The sequence below is a fragment of the Elephantulus edwardii genome, unplaced genomic scaffold (assembly GCF_000299155.1).
Source record: "Elephantulus edwardii isolate Elephantulus edwardi_28Jun2011 unplaced genomic scaffold, EleEdw1.0 scaffold00005, whole genome shotgun sequence".
Classification (NCBI taxonomy): Eukaryota; Metazoa; Chordata; class Mammalia; order Macroscelidea; family Macroscelididae; genus Elephantulus; species Elephantulus edwardii.
In genome coordinates, this window is record NW_006399755.1 from 9,087,088 (window position 1) to 9,108,623 (window position 21,536).

A 21,536-nucleotide genomic window follows, 5' to 3' on the forward strand; every position below is an offset into this window, starting at 1 on the left:
AAATATTTCCAGCTCTTGGAGTCTCCACCCATCACCCAGAATGTGGGGGGGGGGGCATGACCTCTGTCTGTGCCCCGAAGGCTAACACGGTGGAGACTGCGGCTTCTGACCACAGCTGCAGTGAGCTCTACAGGCCCTTCCCTCCCTGGCTGGGGACCCTACAAGTGGCCTCCGTCTCTGAGACTCCATGCGCTGTCAGGTGTACCAATTCCAGCCTCTCAGGAGTAGGAGAATGTGTGAGCCTGGCCCCTGTCATCCACTCAGCAAATGTTGGCAAGTTGGAATCGATTCCCTAATCCGAGAGGCCTCCCCCGACCCCTACTGCCCCCTAGGATCAGACGTTGGTCTCCAGCTCGCTGATCTCAATGGTGCAGTGGTCCAAGCAGGAAGTGGATGGCTCCTCATCTTGTTCTACCTGTACAGGGATGTGGTGGGGACAGGTGGGCCCCAGTGTCAGCTCTGAGGCCTCCGCCACACTCTTCACGCAGCCATTCCGCTGACTCGCCACGATCTCCTGGAGGCTCACTGGCTTGGTCTCACAGGGCAGCAGTTTCTGGAGAGGGGAAATAGGCCTTGGTAGCAGCATGAGAGATTGAGGTTAGACACTGCTGTTTTTGTTGTTGTTGATTGCCATCGAGTCGAGCACGACTCATAGCGACCCTGTGAACAAAAGGCCTGAAGCCTTTCTATAACTATCATTGTTTCTCCAAATTCATAGAGTTCCCAGAGGGATGCGATTTAGGAAGTGGATGCCACTCTTACTTCTAAACCTATCTTAAACTGGGAGCTCCACCAAACACTGTCCACCATGGGCAGCCGTTATGGCATTTGACACCTCTATGGCACATTGATTATGCAGAGGCTTTTGACTGCGTGGATCATAACAAACTGTGGCTGACTCTGAGAAGAATGGGAATCCCAGAACATTTAATCGTGCTAATGTGAAACCTATACTTGGGCCAAGAGGCAGTCATCAGAACAGAGCAGGGCAACACTGAATGGTTCAAAATTGGGAAGGGTGTGCACCAGGGATGTGTCCTATCTCCATACCTTTTCAACCTGTATGCAGAGCAGATTATCTGAGAGGCTGGGCTATGAGGAGATGTGTGGCGTTAGGATTGGTGGAAGATCTATCAACAATCTGCATTATGCAGATGACACAACCTTGCTTGCTGAAACTGAGGAGGACCTCATCCACTTACTGCAGAGGGTCAAGGACTGCAGCCTTCAGTATGGACTGAGGCTCAATGTCAAGAAGACAAAGATTATCACCACTGGACCAATTGGTAGCATCAGGATGGATGGCGAAGAGATTGAGATTGTTCACAGCTTCAGTTTGCTCGGCTCCACGGTCAACACTCTTGGCACCAGTAGCCAGGAAATAAAAAAAACGTATTGCAATGGGAAAGTCTGCTGTTAGGGACCTCTCTAAAATACTCAAGAGCAACAGTACCTCTCTGGAGACGAAGGTGCGCCTGATACAGGCCATGGTCTTTGTAATCACTTGTTACACATCAGAGAGCTGGACAATGACTGGGGAGGACAGAAGGAGAATTGACACCTTTGAGCTGTGGTGCTGGAGAAGAGTATTGAATGTACCATGGACTACCAAGAAAACAAACAGATTCATCCTAGAGAAGGTTAAACCAGGCTACTCCTTGGAGGCAAAGATTCTGGGGCTTCGTCTGGCATACTTTGGATATGTTGCAAGGAGAGACAGGTCTTTGGAGAGGGACATCATGCTGGGTAGAGTAGAGGGACAGCACAGGAGGGGAAGACCCTCTATGAGGTGGATTGATTCAGTGACTGGGGTAATCGGGATGGATGTGTCAGAGGCAATGCGATTGGCACAGGATAGAGCAGGGTTTAGGGCTGTTGTACACAGGGTTGCTATGAGTCGCAAACGACTCAACGGCACATAACAACAACAACAACAACATGGCACAAGGTTCAGCATCACAGCAAACCCAGATTACCTCAATGCAGCAAATTGACAGAAGATATGTAATAGGCAACAGGTTCCAAGATACTACACCAAAACAATAAGCCCCAAACAAATTTCATTAAAATGACACTTTTGGGTTTCAAAGGATGTTATCAAGAGACATTCTATGGAACAGATATTTTATGGAAGAGGAGAAAATATTTGCAAACCATGTATCTGCAAAGAAACTAGTTAGTATCCAGAATACAGAAAGAACATATACAACTCAGGAATAAAAAGACCATTACTTCAATTGAAAAATGAGCTAAGGACTGGAATAAAAGTCTCCCCAAAGATATTTAAATGGCAATAATCACATGAAAACATGTTCAACATTATTAGCTACCAGTGAAGTGTAAACCAAAATCACAACGTGCTACTTTTTCAAACTTCTGGCACAGCTATAACGAAAAAAGATAGGTGTGGGGGAGGGTTTAGAACACTGGAATATTTCATTCAATGTGGGTGGGAGTGTAGATGCTGTAGCTTGTGTAGAAGATAGTCTGGTGAGTACTCATACAACAAGATCCATCAATTCTACAAGTAAGTATGTATGACCAAGAGAAGCTGCAAAGTGTCCACAAAAGAACAAAAGTGTTCGCACAAAAATTTGTAGCCAAATGTTCACAGCAGCATTATGCACAAAAGCACAAAAGTAGTAAACTGATGACTGGGTAAGCAACATGTATAGATACCCATACAGTTGAACATGCTACCTAACACAGATCATTCCTGTAAACATAGTGCTGGGTGAAGTTACATTTGATTTCATTTAAATAAAATGTCTCAAATAAATCCATAGACAGAAAGTAAACTACGGGTTGGGAAGAGGGCTAAGTGGAGTGACTTCCATGGCTAAGAGGCTTTCTGAGGGATGGAGAAAATGTTTTGGAATGAGACACTGGTGACAGCTGTAGAACTCTGTGTCTACATGTATAGCTGCTGCTGAGGCAGATCCCGACTCAGGGTGATGCCATGACTGCCGTTGTGATTGAGGATTTTCACTGGATGATTTTTGGAAGATCACCAGGATTTCCTTTCTAATCAGTCTAGATACTGCTCGAATCTCTTTAGCATCATGGCAACAGGATGTCCTCCACTGGCAGAGGGGTGACTCATTTGAAGTACACTGGAGGAAATGGAACTTTGATCTCACCACTAAGGAAAGCGAGAATTTTACCACGGAGCCAGCATTGTCCCCTTATAACTACAGTAAAACTACTCAAATGTTACAACCACTCTGGGCAGTTTGGCACTTCCTCAAAAAGCCAAACATAGACATTCCATATGACTCAGCTATTCCATTCTTGGATATAACCCAAGAAAATGAGAAGTGAGGCTCAAATGGAGCCTTGTACACCAATGTTCATAGCAGCATCATTCGCCATCACAAGAACATGGAAACAGCCCAGATGTCCAACACAAACAAATGCATTGAGAAGTTGTGGTACATGATGGAATACTATGCAGCACACAGGAGCAATGATTTTGTAAATTACTACCTACCTTGGGAGGGACTGGAGAGCATTATGCTGAGTGAAATAACTCAGTCCCACAAGGACAAATACTGTGTAAAACCACTCTTGTAGATTGAGTGTGAGGATCCAAGGGGCGGGGGTGGGGAGGGTGGAAGCAGAAGGGTGAGGATGGGGGGGTAGGGTGTTAATCATAGGGTTGCACAATTCAGTGGGTGGGGAGTGAAGGAAATGGGAAGGATCTTTTGTGAAAAGCAATGTATTCAAACTTTGTAAATAAATCAGTATAAAATTTAAAAAAACTACTCAAGTGTAAAAGGGTGAGTGTTATGTGAACATTTTTTTAAAACATACAAGAAGGAACTACTCAGAAAAGAAGGGTAAGAATGGATGCCCAGCTCCAAGGATGAAATCTGTCACTGATTTTTTTTTATGTAGAAACTGTTGAAATACATTTTGCTGTGTTTGCTCTTAACAAAAACTAATTTTTAAAAACTGATCATAAATTTCTCTTTTAAAATTCCCATACTACCAAAAGGTACATCATTGACTAGAATCTTACATATATTCTGCTTTACATTTGGGTTTTATTTTCACTGAGAATATTTTTTTTTTTTTTTTGTGGGGAGAATATTTATTTGCTCACAGGGAACCTTTTGTTGCCTTTTCCCAGATGAGAATATTTTTATATGTCACGCTACCATTATTTGTTTAACCAACCCTTTCCTACTGGCTACTCATCTGTATTGATAATGGTTATCTCAGCATAAATAATCTTTCAGTTATTTGGCGGACATCAAAGTCAATGGTCCTAACATAGTCTGCAAAGACCATGTTCAACGTCCTATAATGCGGAGTCCTATCTGGGGTCTTACAAGGTGAAAGTGGCCATCTAAGGTACAACTGTTGGTTTCCTCCTTGTCCCCTGATTAGGAGCAAAAAGAAGAGTGAATGATATCAAAGACAGTGAAGGAAATCCGAGCAGTCTGATTAACAGATCATGTAAACTCTGGCTTCTGTGACTCTGAAACCAGCCCTGGAGGCTGGTGCCAAGCTACCAGCTTGGAAAGCAAGCACAGTAGGATGTCCTGGGTAGAGTGGGGAGAAAAGAAGAACAAAACTACAAGCACAGCATCTGCTCAGGGATAAGGCTTTAAAAATGGGCAAGGACAGGAAAGGAGGCCAAACAGAAGCGTGCACACAGGGAGGACATGGGAAGAGTGCCGTTACATTGTGGGGACGGCCATCAGTGTCCCGACTCAAAATGCAGATGAACTACTGCATGTAAAACCAATTTGCTTTCATCTAGATTACAAGAAAAAGTTTAAAAGATCAGCAGGAACCCTGGTGCTGCAGTCCATAGTGAGTTACACTAAACCAACCCCACAAAAGAAATAAGTTAGTAAATAAATAAATATTTTTTCAAATGAAATTATCTCTTAAGAACTTTTTTCATAGAGAAAAGTAAATTTTAATTTGTATTTGATACAAATTTAAATTTAAAAATGTATTTGATTAATACCGTTGTTAGATTCCATCGATCTATGAGCAACAGTTCTAAACCCTGTCCTAGCCTGCAACATTCTCATTCTTTTTTTAAAAAATTTCTTTATTTTATTATTTTCTCTGTGTGTGTGTGTGTGTGTACCATCAAATTGGATCTGACTGGTACAGGAGGAGATGGCCCCTCCTTCTCCGGCAGAGCATCTGGTGGATTCAAACCTCATATCTCTGGGATTGCAGTGCAGCTTCTTGCCACTAGGTCACCAGAGCTCCCCATTCTCATTCTTGATATACTCAAGCTCATTGTTATAATCACAGTATCAGTTCATCTTGTTGAGGGTCTTTCTGCCTTTCTCTGACCTTCCACCTTTCCAAGCATGATGTCTTTTCCCAAGGACTGGCTCCTCCTAATAATATACCTGAAGTATGTAAAGTGAAGCGGCACCATTCTTGACTCTAAAGTTGTACTCTGGTGATAGTTTCTCCAAGACTTTGCATCCTTGGCAGTCTATGGGATATTTAGTACTCTTCTTCAATACCAGAACTTGAAGTCACCAGTTCCTCTTCGGTCATCCTTAGCCACTGTCCAACTTTCAGACACATAGAAAACAACTGAAAAGAACATGGCTTGAACAAGTGCACCTTGGGTCTTTAAACTGACATTATTGCTCCTTAGCACCTCAGACAGGTCCTTGACAGCGGATTTTCCCAATGCAATGTCATTGGATTGCTTGACTGTGGATGCCAAGAGTGATGATCATGGATCCAAGCAAGATTAACACTAGTAGTATATTTGAACTCTTTTCCCTTATAGTCCGTGTGGGTGATCTTTTGCAAATAATTTCCAGTTTTTTCATCTACTCTTAAGAAAGTCTTTGTCTCCCTCTCCAACAATCAGTGTTAAAATTGTTCACTATGTCTGTTTTTTTCAATCAGTGTGATCTTTCTTCCTCAGTCCTTTTAATCTAAATTGTGTAAGTATGGAGTTTATCTTTTTTCAGTATGACTTTCCTAGACACCAAATCTGACCTGACCATGTTGATAGGCGGGAATATGTGAATAAGGCGTGTTTACCTATCCACAGGGGAATTGGCTATCTCATCATTCCACAGGAGGATTGGCCAGTATTCACCAATCTACAAGGGGATTGGCCAGTCTCACCAACAAATTTGAGAGATTCCAGCAGCAGAAAGTCTCTGTCTCCCCACAAAAGGAGAAGCAGGCATGCAGTGGATGACTTTCAGGACCAGACATTCTTGTGCCAGCTAGACTTACAGCAGCAGCAGCAGCCATAGCTGAAGCACAGAACCAAAGAATCAATATGAAATGGGATTTCTACCCGCTCCCCAATGGACAGAACCAAAACTAAGCTAAGAGCCTTCGTCTAAGTTTGTTGGACAACTGACAGGATGCAGGTGAGGATAAGCCAATATTGACAGGACAGCAAACTTTGTAACATTGGTCTAAAGCCATGAGGCCGAAGGCTAAGGTGCCTGCATGCACGCTTCAGGAGCAGTCCTGATGGTATTCTGCTACTAGTCTGGATTATAAACTTCTGACGTCTCCAAAATGGTCCTGTGAGATATCACATTGGATTTTGGACCCAGCAAAGTGTGGAGAATGTGTCTGACCTCATAGGAACTGGTTTTGTGTGGCTGATGCCATTAACAGGATCAGTTCCCTCTTGTGAAGTCAGTGAAAGTCAGACATGGCTGTCCCTATATGGTCCTTGCTCTTTTTACAGTAAGCTCTGCAGATGCTCCCAAATAAAAACCTATTATAAAGCAAACTGGGACCAACCTGGGTACTCCACTCAGAGGGTTTCTCCCTCTAGAAAAGGTTATCTAACCAGAGCATGATGAAGTACAGGCATTTGCGTGCTTAGGTTTATGGTTATACAGATCTTTCCTTACTTTGAAGTGAGGGGTCTGGAAGAGGAACTACTGAAACCAAGAAATATATGGAAGAGGGTAGGAATCTCTGCTGTGCCCATACTGTTGTTGTTGTGTACTGTAAAGGTGGAACCAACACATAGCTGACCCTCCAGCAGACTTCCAGAGGCAGTTAATTACATGGGAGGAGATTGCCCATCCTTCTCCCAGGGAGCAGCTGGTGGCCTTGAACCATGTGCCTTCAGAATTGCAGTGCAGCTTCTTGCTCTAGGCCACCAGAGCCCCTTAGTGAGTGGTTATTAGCTTCCAACAGGAGGCCTAACAATACAGTGGTAAATAGCAAGAACTTCTCTGTGAAACTAAAAGGATCTGAAGATTGCCTCCACTTCTTGCTGTTTGCCACTTGTAACTCATTTACAGACTCGGGTAATTATAGAATGCCCATCTTTCTCCTGCAGAGCAGTGAGTTGATTAAAAATGCCCACATGTAGGTTAGCAGCACAGCTCCTTACCACTAAGCTACCAGAGCTCTCTTGTATCATGACAGTACTTCATAAAATGGTCATAAATGTTAAGTGTTAATATAGTTAAAGTACTTAAAACAGGGTCCAACACAGTAAACTGTTAATGAGTTTTAGTTGTTCTTATTTCTAGAACTCTGGCAGCCTAGTCAGTAGGAAGCTGCACTGCTTCCCTGCTGGTTTAAATCTACCAATACCCCTGTGGGGGAAAAGCTATAATCCTCTCATGTGGTTTATAGTCTCAAAAAAAACCCAAACATGAGAAAGGAGCTCTGGTGGCCTTGTGGCAAGAAGTTGTGCTGCAATACCAAAGGCACCTGGTTCAAATCCACCAGACCCTCTGCTGGAGAAGGAGGGGCAATCTCCTCCTGTGCCAGTCGGATCTGATTCGACAGTACACAACAAGAAAAAAACACAACCAAAATGAGGGTCAGGTGTGAGTCAGTTCCAAATGGACACCAAGAAGTTATTTGCTATCATCTTTCTAAACCTTGGTCTTTTATCCTGTAGAATGGGGATTATAATGGTGCCCATCCATTATAGCATATATCATCAAGCCAGAACTAACTCCTAGCTGAGCCTCCAGTGGGATTTCAGAGGCAGTTAGTCGCATGGGAGGAGATTGTCCATCCTTTTCCCGAGGAGCAGCTGGTGGACAGGATAGACCCTAGGGTGGAGTACACACCAGAGGAGCAGAATGGAGCTCAGGGCTGAGAACCATGTCACTGGTTTTCTCACAGCTGTGCTATTATGTGGTAGATCACTGGGCCTCTCTGGACTTCAGTTCCCAAGCTTCCCTGCCTCTTCCTCGGGCTGCCTTAGTGGAAGAGGAGGCCTGACCTAAATAATGCATTGAGGGATGAATTATCCCCTCACCGAGCCTAAACTTTCCCCAAGAAGGAGGGTCAGCCTACCACATCCATTTGTTGAAGCATAGTTTTTATAAAGGAGACTGTCCCACAAGAATGCCAGTTTCCATGTTGATGTTGTTAGGAGCCATCAAGTCAAGCACACCTCATAGCAACCCTATTGAACAAAAGATTTGAACTCTGTTCTATCCTGTGCCCTCCTCACACTTTCCGAAACACAAGAGTCCAGTGCAGCAGTCACCGTGTCAGTCCACCTGGTTAAAGGTCTTCCTGTCCTTCACCGACCCTCCACCCTTCCTAACATCACGTCCTTCTCCAAGAAATAGACCCTCCTAGTAACATGTCCAAAGTATGTGAGGTGAAGGCTTATCATTCTTGCCTCCAAAGAGCACTCCGGCTGCACTATATCCAAGACATCTCTGTTCATTTTCTTGGCCATCCATGGGATGCTCAGTGCTCTTCTAAACACCACAGTTCAAAGGTTTCAATTATTTTTCTGTCATCCTTATTCATTGTCCAGCTCTCAGATGCATAGCTAGTAATAGGAAAGACTATGGCCTGAATCAGATACACCTTAGTCCTCAAAATGACATCACTACTCCTCAATATTTTGGAAAGGTTCCTAACTTCAGATTTCCCCATTGCAATGCATCTCATTTCCTGACTGCTGGTAGCAGGGGTGCTAAGTGTGGATCCAAGCAAGATGAAGCTGTTGATAGTGTCAATCTCCTCTCCACCCATCATGATGCTGCTTATTGGTCCAGTGGTAAGAATCTTCATTTTCCTGACATTGGGATGCAATCCATACCAAAAGCCACATTCCTTGATCTTTTGCAACAAGTGCCTCAAGCTTTCCTTACTTTCAGCAAGCAAGTTTGTGTCATCTGCATAATGCAGGTTATAAGTGAGTCTCCCTCCAATCCTGATGCCACACTCCTCCTCAAGGAGTCCAGTTCCCATAGGGTCCACCAGACCCAACCCAGTACCAACAAGTCAATTCTGATTTATATTGGTCCTACAGGACAAGGTAGAACACCCCATAGAGTTTCCAAGGCTGTGTATGTTCAGAAGTCAACTGTAGACAGTCTCATTGGCAGTGAAGAGCTTTAACCATTGACCCACCAGTCTCCCCTTCCACAGAGCAGGGAGTTTTATGTTCACCACTGGTCCTCCTCTATCTACATTGGGCTGGACATGGTGGGCACTCAATAAAAAGATGTGAGAGGAATTAATTAATCACACCCATTCATTTAACTGATGAGGAGTCTGAGGGTCAGAAACATGGAAGACCAGCTGCTCTGCCCACCCCATCCTTGGGGCCACTTTCCTGCCTCCTCCAACCTTCAAGGTCCCCCTCTCACCTCAGTGCCTCCGTTCAGAATGAAGTCCTTCCGGCAGATGTGAGCCATGATCCCAGCAGCTAGCGCATCACCCAGCACGTTAATCATGGTGCGGAAACGGTCCCTGGAAGGCCAAGGTAGGAGTAGTTAGTGGCTCGGCACTTTAATAGAAAGGAAGCTGGTGGAGGCAAAGGACCCAGTGACACAGTGTTAAAACACAGGCTGTGAACCTAGAGGTCAGAAGTTGGAACCCACCAGCTGCTCTGTGGCAGGAAGATGCAGCAGTCTGCTTGCTTAGCTTAGAAACCTGACAGGGCAGGTCTGCTCTGTCCTGTAGGGGTCACTGGGAGTCAGAATTTCTTGGTACTAATGAGTCTGATTTTTTAATTTTCTTTTTTATTATTTTGGCAGAGGGTAGTGTTTGGCCAAAGGAGCGAAGCCATGGCAGCTCTGACCACAGGCTATGACCAGCTGTCAGGGCAGAGATCACTGGTGAGGTGATGTCCCGGCACTTCTCGAGCCCATTCCCTGGTGCTATTGAAGTGGGTTGATGTGGGGCTGGTTTGTGGGCTCAGGGCCCTGTGCTCAGAAGGGCACACACTTGGCATTAATGTTCTGCGACAGCCGTCTTGAAACGTTTATGTTGGAACAAAGGGCTTGTATTTTCATATTGAACACTGGGTTCCACAAATTATGTCTCCAGTTCTGTGTCACTGGGAGCATCCTTCACTGTGCCACACCACAGAAGCACCCCCAGCTTCCCTCCCTGAGGAAGGGACTCAGCCTCCAGCCCCTCTGTGCTAGTGCCTGGTGGTATCTGGGGAGCCAGCCCCTTCCCGGAGGGGTGTGGAGGGCGGACAGACGGTGACCTCCACTCACAGAGCCCAGTCGACAGCAATGATGATGGTGATGTCATCAGTGGGCAGTCCCACGGAGGTGAGCACGATGACCATGGTGACCAGCCCAGCCTGGGGGATGCCAGCTGCCCCGATGCTCGCCGCAGTGGCTGTGATGCTGTGTTGTTGGAGGGAAAGAGGGAAAAAAAGAGGACTCGATGTAGTGTGAGGGATGCCAGGGCCCCAGGAACAGACAGATGGGGTGTTAGGAATGCCAGCATCCCTGCTCAAGGTCTCATGATCCCATAGTCCTCCACCCTTGTCCTTGGGAGAACTTCTTTGGGCATTTGTGGAAAAATCTGTGTCTGGGGCTGTGGCATCAATGTTCCAGGAAGCCGTACTTTGGAGCCCCATGGATTCTGGTCCTCCACTGGCTGAGGCCTCCTTCTGGGGCCTTATCTACAGGATGGCATGTTGCCCTCAGCCTCTGCCCTCATCCCACACCTTTTCCTCACCTATCCCCACACATCACACATCCAAGGTCTCTCTAGCCTGCCTCTGGCCTCTGCTCACCCTGTCTCACCTTCAAGGTCTTCTGTCTTCTACCTGATGTGCCTACCTGATCCCCTTCAGCCCTGCTTTCTATCTCTCCCTGTTCTGCCTACAAGCTTCTAGGCAGCACTGAAGAAGGAGCCTGGAGCCCAGTCACAGCCCATGATCACTGCTGTGTGGCCTGGGGTGTGCCCTTGACCTCTCTGGGCCTTAGAAATTTCCTTAGGCCTGGGAGTTCCTAAATCTTCCAGGGCCCTCCTGCTCTTCAACAGACAGGTGAGGTGCCAGCAGGAGTGTATGTACCTGATGGTAATGATCTGGCCAAAGTCCAGCTCATAGTTGTTGACCTGGGCAATGAAGATAGCGGCCACAGCCTCGTAGAGCGCGGTGCCGTCCATGTTGATGGTGGCGCCCACAGGCAGGACAAAGCGGGCGATGCGCCGGTCGATGTGGTTGTTCTCCAGCAGGCACTTGAAGGTGATGGGCAGTGTGGCTGAGCTATGGGCAGAGGGGCCAGTGTCTGCCCACCACCTCCTCCAGGACAGGCAAGGCCTCGGGCTGCCTGCCTGCTGGTGACAGAAAGTCCACCCCTCCCAGGCAGCCACCCGCCCATGGCAGGGGAGAAACCAGCTGACAGGGCTTTGAAAAAGGACAAGGGTGGGCCCCTTACAGGAGAGGTGGTGAGCCTAGTGCCTCTGAGAAGTCCCTCCCCAACCCAGAACCACACGGGCCTGCTCATACTGGGAAGGGAGAGAGTTCCTTTGCAGAGCACCACTGTGCACCGGGACCCAAGTCACACTACTATGCCAGAGCGTGGAGAGGCACGAGTGCTAACAGCAGGGGCTCTGGGACCAGACAGTTTTACTTGCTGTCAAGTAGATTGCAACTCACAGCAGATCCTCAGGATTCTAGGCTCTGGTTTTTATGCTAGAAGCCTCTGAAAACCCGCTGGAAGGTCCGCTACGTGTTGGTTCTGACTCAGTATATAACAAGAACAATCACACTCTTTGTGAGAACAGCTTCCCAGGCCTTTCCTCCTTCAGAGAGGCTGGGGTGCTCAGATCTTCCCATTAAAGCCAAGTGCTTAACCACTGTGTCACCACCACATCCTGGGGCCTGCCAGGCTCTAAATCCAGCCTTCTGTTAGCCAACCTCCGAGCCTTGTTTTCTTTTCCCAGATGCAGGGAGTTCTGGTGGCCTAGTGAATAGAGAGTTGTGCTGTCAACTCAAAGGCGGGAAGTTTGAATCCACCAGCTGCTCTACAGGAGAAAGATGGGAAATCTCCTATGCAGTTTACAGTTTCTGAAAACCTGCTGGAGGGTCAGCTGGGGAATCAGTTCTGGTTCGATTGCAATGAAACAGAGACCAACATGCTGATTATAGAGTTATTAGGGAGATGAGATGAATAAGCCCTGAACCTATGTCTAGCACATAGTAAGCTCTCAGAAACTCTCTCCTTGGCTGGGACTGTGAGGTGGCCCCCAGCTGGTACACTCAGGTGATAGAAGAAAGGCTCGAGGCTTGATGTCATTCAGAGGCACTTTGGAAGAAATGTCAGGCAATCCACTTCTGAAAACTCTATGGAGCCTACTGTAGTCTGACACACACAGGGTCACCACGGGTCAAGGTTGACTCCGTGGCAACTCTGTTTTGGCTTTAAGTTCCTAATGGCAGTGCTAGAGAGCTCTGCTCTGTTCTGCCCCCACAGGGAGTGGCGCTGCTGACCGATAGGTGGCGCCTCTCTGGTGGTCTAACTACGGCTCCCAGGGAGAAAGACGAGCGATCAGCTCCCGTTCTATTTACAGCCTTGAAGAACCTGCTGGAGGGTCTTCTCTGAGTTGGTTCTGACTCGACAGCAGTGAGTTGAGTTTCGAGTTGAGTGGCAGTGCTCAGACTAAAACTCAGGCTGGCATGACTCCAGTGCCCTTCCCTCTCCCCTGACGTCACAGCCTGGGGACCTCAGGTTCACCTGACAGAGGCATTAACAAGCCTCAGGAGTTCTGCACTGAAGCTTACGGTCCTTCTCAAGCAGGGGTGGGCCAGGACCTGGCAGCCACTAGGGACTTTGTCTCCATCCCCTGCCCTGCTTATAGTTTCCTGGGGCTTTCTCCTCAACGTGGTTCTGCTTGTCCTGGGTCCCACATGAGTTCCTTCTGCTGCCCAGGGGTTGGGTCATGAAACTTAGGGAAGAAAACCCCATTTTACAGATTGGGAAACAGCTCTAGGTATAGGGAGGTAGTAAGGACTGGAGGAAAAGTGACCTATGCTCCAAATAGACTTCCAGTTATGAAGCAATTTCCATAGCACCCTTTCTTCTCAGGGTTAGATGCTCAGCAAATGGTCACTTCTTTCTTTTCCCACTTGATTGACAATACCTCTGCACAATCCCAACTCCCTGAGGTTGGTACACAGTTGCAGTTTGGGATCCTTAAGGGCAAGTCTTGATCTATTAGGCCCAATCTGGCAGGCAGCCTTGCTCTTAATGGGTCATCTCAACCCACACAACCACCATATGAGGTCTGTCTCTCTACCACTGAGTTAGAATGGACTCATAGTTGATCCTCCACTGGGTTCCTGAGGCTGTAAATCACACAGGAGATTGCCCATCTTTCTCTTCAGGAGCTGCTGGTGGATTCAAACTGCCAGAGAGGTACTCCCTTTGGGTGAGCAGCCGAACGCTCCAGAGAGTACACCACCAGAGCTCCCTACGAGGTCGTGGCTAGAAGTATCCCCTCACTAGACATGAGGACAAAGACTTTTAAAGACACATTGCACTCGGAAAATCTGCAGTTAAGGATCTTTCCAAAGTATTGAGGAGTAGCAATATCAGTTTGAGGACTAAGGTATTTCTGATTCAGGCCATAGTCTTTCCTATTGCTAGCTATGCATCCGAGACCTGGACAACGAACAAGATGATGGAAAAATTGATGACATTGAGCTGTGGTTTTGGAGAAGTGCAGTGAACATCCCATGGATGACCAAGAGAACGAACAGATATATCTTGGAGAGGGTACAGCCAGAGTGCTCTTTGGAGGCAAGAATAAAGAGGCTTCGCCTCACATACTGTGGACATGTTGCTAGGAGGGAGTATTCACTGGAGAAGAGCATGCTGTTGGGAAGGGTGGAGGGTCGGCGAAGGAGAGGAAGGCCCCCAACCAGGCAGATTGATATGGTGACTGCTGCAGTGGGCTCTTGTGTGTCAGGAAGTATGAGGATGGAGCAGGACAGGATAGAGTTCAGATCTTTTGTTCATAGAGTTGCTATGAGTCATGCTTGACTCAATGGCACCTAACAACAGCAACAACAGTACATAAGAGCTCTGGTGGCATAATGGTAAATAATTGTGCGGCTAATGCAAAGGTTCACAGTGTGAATCCACTAAAGATGGGCAATCTCCTCCTGCCTTTGAAAATCCACTACGAGGCAGCTCTGACTTGACAGCAAACAGCATACCTAAGGAAGAGAGCTTTGGGAGCCTGGTGAGTAGAGAGGAGTAGTGCCATCTGAAACTACCTAAAAACAGGTAGTTGGAATTCACCAGCTGCACCGCAAGAGAAAGATGAACAATCTCATCCTGGGTGAATTATAGCCTCCTCAGCTATGACATGGAGAGATAGTTGAGGAAATTGGTGCCCAGGTAGTTAAGTGACTGGCCCTCAGTCACACAGATAGGGAGGAAAGGTGCTCTGAAATTGAGCCACACAGCCTAGCTCCACTGTCAAGGCTGTACCAGGGCATCCGGTAAGGCTATCCCCCCGTAGGCAGGCAAAGGCCTCAGAACTGCGGGGGACAGAGGATGGGGAAGGAGGGGTCTCTCCAGTAGCAGAACCATATGGCAGTGAGAGGCAACAGCAACTGTAAGTAGATTAATCAGCAATTGTCAAATGATGCAACCATACGGAAAATGGTCTGGCGCTTTCTCAAAAAGTTGGAAACAGAAATATCATTTGACCCAGCAATTTCCCTACTAGGAATATACCGTAAAGAAACCAGAGCTGCCACTCAAACAGATATATGCACACCCATGTTTATTACTGCACTTACTCACAATAGCAAAGAGGTGGACGCAACTCAAGTGCCCATTAACAAATGAACGAATAGAAAAACTACGGTATAGTCACATAATAGAATACTATGCAGCACTGAAAAACAGTAAACTCATAAAACATTACACAACCTGGGTGACCCTGGAGGACATTATGTGGAGTGAAACATCTCAGTCACAAAAGGACAAATACTGCATAACATCACTGCTATAAAACAGGATTGATGTGGGGTTTGAGGGTGAACTAAGAAAAGAAGGGATAAATAATGAACACTGTGTTGGAACAGATGAAGGAAATATTATTCAGCATTATCTGTATTATAACTGTCCAAAACAAGAGGTGCATAAAGTGGACTGGGGAAGGGATGGAAAGGGAGAGAGAAAATGATGCCACAATGAATGTTTGTTTTTAAAAAGTGAACTGGGTGCGGATAGAGAGAAAAATGTGCAACAATGAATGAATGAAAATCCAACTCTTCTGTAAACTTTCATTAAAATAACAATTTTTTAAAAAGGAAAAAAATCAGCAATTATCTCTTCCTCTGAGGTGTGGAAGCTGACGCCCTTTGAGTAAATTTCAGGGATTGTGGGCATTTGGGAGAGGAGAGGACCTCAAGAAAAGAGTATTTTTCTGCTACTTGAATTTTAAGACAGGCCTTCATGCCACAGCTACTGTAGGCTTGTGGAGGGCCCAGGCTGGCCCTTCTCTTGCTCTGAGACTGAACATGCAGTGTTGAGCTGCCACCTGCCCCCTGCCCACTGCCCCTGAATACCTGGAGGACGTGGCCAGTGCAATGAGCAGGGCCTGGAGGATGCCTCGGATGAAGACGATGGGGTTCTTCTTGGTGATGAAGAAATAGAGCAGGGGCAGGATGAAGAGCCCGTGGACCACGAGCCCACACACCACAGTGATCGCGTAGAAGCCCAGCTTCTTCCCGACGGCCGTGGGGTCGTCCATCTCCAGGATCTTGCCAGCAATGAGGAAGACAATGCCAAAGGGAAAGTACCTGCAGTGGACAAGACAGCCTGAAGCTCAGGGGCCCAGCAGGTAAGCCTCCCCTGGCCCCGGCCCTGCACCCCAGGGGCCACACAAGAACCGAAGCACAGCGTGTACCAAGATGCCAAGCTCTGGGTCCTCTTCTGAGAACTCTCTGCCTTCAGAAGGGCCATGTTCCAGCCCCGGTAGTGCCACATCTCTAAGGGTGACCTCAGGCAGGCCTCCTCATTTCCCCATTTGAATTGTGTTAAGGCTGGATACGTTCCTGCGGTCTGAACTTGGAACCAAGACATGGAAGCTGGTTCTCACTGCTAATGTTCCGTTTCTCCTAAAGTCGAGCTGACAAGGCTCCATACAACGGAAATTGAGGCTCTGTGAGCAGCAGGGCCTGGCTTAACTCCTAGCTCTCCTCCACAAGGCCTGGCTGGGCCTGTAGACTGACTGGGCCAGAATAGGCAGAACTAGGGCTGGAACCAGGCCTGGGTACGAGCAGATCAATGTGGCAGATTCTGCTGGGGAGATGGGGGATGGGACCATGTTCCTCCACCCGATCAGGGCAGGGTCTTGGGGATGGGGGCAGCAGGTAGAGGAGGGCTCTCCCCAGTGAGCCTTACCACACAGCCACTGCCACAATCTTCATGACGGACTCATTGAGGCACTGGCAGAAGCTGACCAGGGGGGCCCCACTGTCACCCATGCGGCCCAGCATGATGCCTGCGGGGACAGGGACACATGAGCACACCCAGATGCCCTGGCTGCATGCGGGAGGCCTGGCCTGAGCCCACTGTATGCTCTAGCCGCTCTCAGCCCTGGCTCACTTCCCAATGGTCCAGGAGGCATCAGTTCCTCCTATTCTCTCCCCTCCTCTTCAACAACTGCCACTGGGCCAGCACAGTGACCTCCCAAGAAGGCTTGTTTCTCTTTCTCTCGTCCACTGCACATGGCAACATATATCATTTTCTAAAACAATACTGCTCCCCTGCTGAACAGCCCTGCTGACTTGCCTGTTACTTAGGCACCAGCCAAGTTCCTTATCTCCTACCTCTGCCTGGCTCTGCTCTCACCTCCCCACGATGCTCCAACATCACTGCCCTTAGACTTTGCAGAACCCATCAGCTCCTCACTGTCTGGAGCTTTTGCTCACACCGAGCCCCATCTGCAGTACAAGCTGCTTCTCCACAGGCCGCCCCACACCTGCCTTACATCCTCAGACAAGACGGTCTCTATGGCCTTTTGCCTCCATCTGGTTACTCTACTCTCCACACAGTCTTCATCTCATCTCTTGTTGGTTCTTTTGTATCACTTGTCACTTATAACTCATCTGTCAGGTTTCCCCCCTGTCTCCTCTGTTTCTCCTTAGCTAGCATATGGGAGATGCTCCACAGTAATTGCTGGGTGAATGAATGAAGCCGTTCCTGGCACCCCCGTCATCTCCCGTTGGAAGTCTAGGCTTCCCCTCAAAGCACCTACAACACTTGTCATTGCAGGTGTGTGAGCTCTTGCAATGAGCTCCAGCGAGGAGACTCCTCTCTCCCTAAGGATTTTAAGTATAATAGTGATGTCTAATAACTTTGGTTGTTTCCTGTTCTTTGTTGCACTTCCCACCACCCCAATTAGCTCCAGGCCTGAGGATAAAGTCTGAGCACAAGCAGCAGGAGAGAAGATGAAGGGATGACCCCACTGGAGACAAACCAGTACCCCGATGGAGGATTCCCAGCGAAGGTGATGAAAGGAACACTCCCATTTGGAGGAGAGCTCGAGAAATCCCTCAGGAATGCTATGGGGGTCTCAGGGCAGTCAATCCAAAGAGTTCAGGGAAGGAGGACTCATGCAGCACAATGCACAGCCTAACGTTATTCAATCTATTGGAGGCAGAGACAGAAGGGGGAGGGAGGGAAGGGCGTGGAGAGGCAGGTAGGGGTGTAGAGAGGAAAGGATAGGTGCAGGGAAGCAGGGAAAGATGTAGAGAGGGAGGAAGCTAGGGGTACAGGGAGACAGGGAAGAAGGGGGTCTTCAGGACCCTCCCTGCTGAGGCGGGGTGGGGGCAGCACACACCCATGGTGGCAGAGAAGATGACAATGCCCAGCACGTTCATGCCCTCGCTGGTGCCAGGCTCTGACTTGTAAATGACCTCAGGTGGCGGGGTCAGGTCCAGGGCGAAGTTGTGCACACGAGAGCTGTTCTCTTCCTGGACCCCATAGACAAGGATCCGGCGAGGAGGGGCCTCCTCTGATGTCACCTTGGGAGACTTGACAACGGGGGTGGTCTTGGTGCGGTACTGATGGATGACATCCCAGCCAGGAAAGCAGACAGGGCCAAGTGTGTTATTAATATCAACAACAACATTTCTTCAATAGCCTTCATATCCACTCCTGCCCTCTTTGAACCCCATGGTAATCCTGGGATTAGAGATTCCTCTCACCATCCACACCCCACTTAGCCTCCCCCTTAACCTCCCTCCCTCCTGGTCTTTCTATGCATATTTACACCCTTCGATGTTCCTTTTTAACCATTCTTCCATCCCACATCTCCCTGGATTCACCCATTTAGCCTCTTCCAGCTAATCTTCAGCTGCTTGCCTAACAACGAGCCATCTCTGCCTTCCACCTGGTAGAAACAAGGGCTTCCTGTGGTAAAAAGCTTTGCCTTCTTACGGGTTAGCCCCTAGTGTGATGAGGCTGACCACCTGCGCTCCTCTGCTGGCTCCTCAGCCCCTAGGACATTGCCAGGTTTCTCTCCCTCATTCCTCAGACCTGGGAGCTCCAGCAGGGCAACTTCCTATCCTCCCAGAAACTACTGCTTACCAGTAAGGGAAACCTCTAAGGAAGGGAAAGAGACCCATTTAAGTCTAAAGTCTCTGTGCTACAATTCCCTCATCTGAAAGAGGGGATAGTCATGCCATCTCCCTCCTTGGATTGAAAGAGACAATATATGTAAAGTATACATAACAGAGCCTGCCACATGGTAAGGCCAATGTAAGCATTGCTGCTACCTCTATCACCACAATGTTAACACTGAGTGCTCTGTGCTGGGTAGTTGTACTTAGGATGCAAAAATGAAGTGGACAATTTCTGCTCTGAAAGCCTGTGCGAGGGCATGAACTCTGAGGAAGTCAGAGAAGATTCACAAAGGAGTGGGACATCTGACATGGGTCTTGCAGGATAAGTAGGAGTTTACTCAAAGGAGACAGGCATATGGTATTTACACATGTTAGTAAAATAAAGTGTGTAAGGCTACTCACACACTAGTTTGGAAGCAGGGGTGGCATCCACTTCCTAAATTACGTGCCTCTGGAAACTCTATGAACTTTGATAAATGTCGATAGTTGTAGAGGGGCTTCAGGCCTTTTGTTCATAGGTTCTCTATGAGTCATGCTCAACTCCAAGGCAATCAACAACAACAAGGCTACTCACAACACTGCAAAAGGATTTTCTTAAAAGAAAGAGAAAACAGACTCAGAAGTCAACTATACCTAGCATAGCCTATTAGCTGAGATATTTACTAGTGGCAAATTATTTTGATTTTTTGTGTCTCTGTTTCCCTATCCAGGAAATGGGATGAATACCAGCAGGAAACCCAGGGCAGAGCAAACTCAGACTCACTGCTGTCAAGTTGGTTGCTTCTCATAGCTGGGGGAGACAATTTTTATGTCTGTTGTAGGTGGATTTGAACCACCAGAGATGCTCAGCCGTCTGGGTAGCAGCAAACACCCGGCAGACTAGGATAGCAAAGCTCCTTCAGGACAGCGCTGGCACTCCACAAAGGCTTCCTTCCACCCTATAATCTTTTTATTCAGGAAAAACTGGAACCCAGGACAGGACTATGGCTACATGAGGCTCTAAGAATCTAGGTTCCACCACCCTTAGGAAACAGAGTAAGAGAACAGCTGAGAACCTGGAAGCCTCCAAGCAAACCTGACCCCCCTACACTGACAAACTTGACCTCCCTAAGCTGGTTCAGTCTGCCTGTCCCATCCACCAGCTGCTCCTTCTCCTTCATTGCCCAGGCATCCACTCACCTGCTTGAACGTAGCTTCCACCAGGTTGGCTGGGAACATGTTCCTGAGAAGAGAGTCAGTTATTGAAGAACTCCAGAGCCCTTTGCAGTGCCACCACTCTGCACCCCAGCCACCAACCACATGGTGTTAAAGCTTCAGTGCCAATTGTTACAATTCCCTAAATAGGTCATGTATTACTCTGACCCCATGCTTTTGCCCCCAGTGTTCTTTTTTGCCTGGACATGCTTCTTACTTCTCTATCTGGCTTATATTCAAATAAGGCCAGATAGAGGTCAGTCATCACTTCCTCTGTCCAGTCTTCCCCAAGTATCCCAAGTTGATTCTGTAGTCTCCTTGAACTTCACCTTCACTCTACCATGCTGTCCTGTGTCCACTGCTTGACATGTCTGCTTCCCCAAAATCTATTTACATAACCTTGAGAGCAAGAACCTTGCTGTTCATAACTTATCTGTGAAGCTCAACACGAGACCTGCTGCATCATCATTCTTATCAAGGTTATTATGAAGCTAAAGGTAAAAGGGATCTTGTTTAACCTTATGTTAAAGCATACTATAAGGATGTCACTATCAAAACAGTGTGTTAATGTCACAGCAATCAGCAGAAAAATCAGTGTTACAGACCTTGCAGCTCAGAATGAGGGCCTACTGCATCTAGTAGTTCACATTTGATTAAAGTTGTTTCACAAACCAATGAGAAAATGAAGAGTTCGTCAAACTGTAAAACTGAGTAACTATGTGGAAAAATAAAAGTTACATCCGTCTTTCTCACTTCAGACCAAAATGAATTCCAGATGGCTTACAAAAGTACACATTAAAAAAACAAACAAACAAAAAACCAACCCAAAAAACCAAACAGAGGTAGGAGAAAATGTGGGCTAATGTTTTATTAGATTTCAGGATATAAAAAGACTCTCTAAGAACAAATGAAACCATCCAAAAGTAGGAGAAAATATGGGCTAATATTTGGTCAGATTTCAAGATAGGAAAGGCCTCTTTTAAGAGCAAAATGAGTGGGGAGGAAAAATAAATCAATATCTCTTTACTATGTTAAGATTGTCTTAACTGCAATGCGGTATCCTGAACAGAAAAAAAATGACCTTGGAGGAAAAACTGGAGATTTTAAAATAAAGACCGTAATCTAGTTAATAATGTTATCCTAATTTAATTTCTTAGTTTTGACAAACATACTATTGTTATGTAAGATGCTAGCATCGGGCAAGCTGGGTGGAGAGTACGGGAACTCTTGGTTCAATGCCTGCAGCTTTTCTGTAAATCAGAAATTATTACCAAAATGAAAACTTACAAATAGAAAAATAAATTAAAATGAAGACGTTTTCTAAGACAGATTACAATACAAACAAAATTCAAAAGCAAATGACAAGCTGAGGAAATAATGATAGAGTGTTTTCATCTTAAATTTATAAAGATTTTTTAACAAATCATTTTCTTGTTTACATGTTCACAGTCTGTCTCCTTCTGCAAAAGTTGTTAGCGCCCCTATATCA

At 46.9% G+C, this 21,536-nt stretch overlaps 1 protein-coding gene across 3 annotated transcripts in view; it reads right to left on the minus strand.

The window, feature by feature from the left end:
* Positions 1-215: 215 nt before the first annotated feature.
* Positions 216-21,536, minus strand: part of SLC1A7 (solute carrier family 1 (glutamate transporter), member 7) — a 92,328-nt gene continuing 71,007 nt past the window's right edge. Inside the window, exons 4-11 of one of the 3 annotated variants that reach the window (XM_006879691.1) lie at positions 20,033-20,075; positions 18,070-18,292; positions 16,629-16,728; positions 15,791-16,024; positions 11,276-11,470; positions 10,464-10,598; positions 9,606-9,708; positions 216-553 (exon numbers count right to left, since the gene is read on the minus strand). In XM_006879691.1, coding sequence (XP_006879753.1) covers positions 335-553; positions 9,606-9,708; positions 10,464-10,598; positions 11,276-11,470; positions 15,791-16,024; positions 16,629-16,728; positions 18,070-18,292; positions 20,033-20,075 — 1,252 coding nt within the window. In that variant the 3' untranslated portion in view covers positions 216-334. Of the gene's footprint in view, positions 554-9,605; positions 9,709-10,463; positions 10,599-11,275; positions 11,471-15,790; positions 16,025-16,628; positions 16,729-18,069; positions 18,293-20,032; positions 20,076-21,536 lie in introns of those variants that run through there. The other 2 variants (XM_006879692.1, XM_006879693.1) reach the window with 2 other exon arrangements.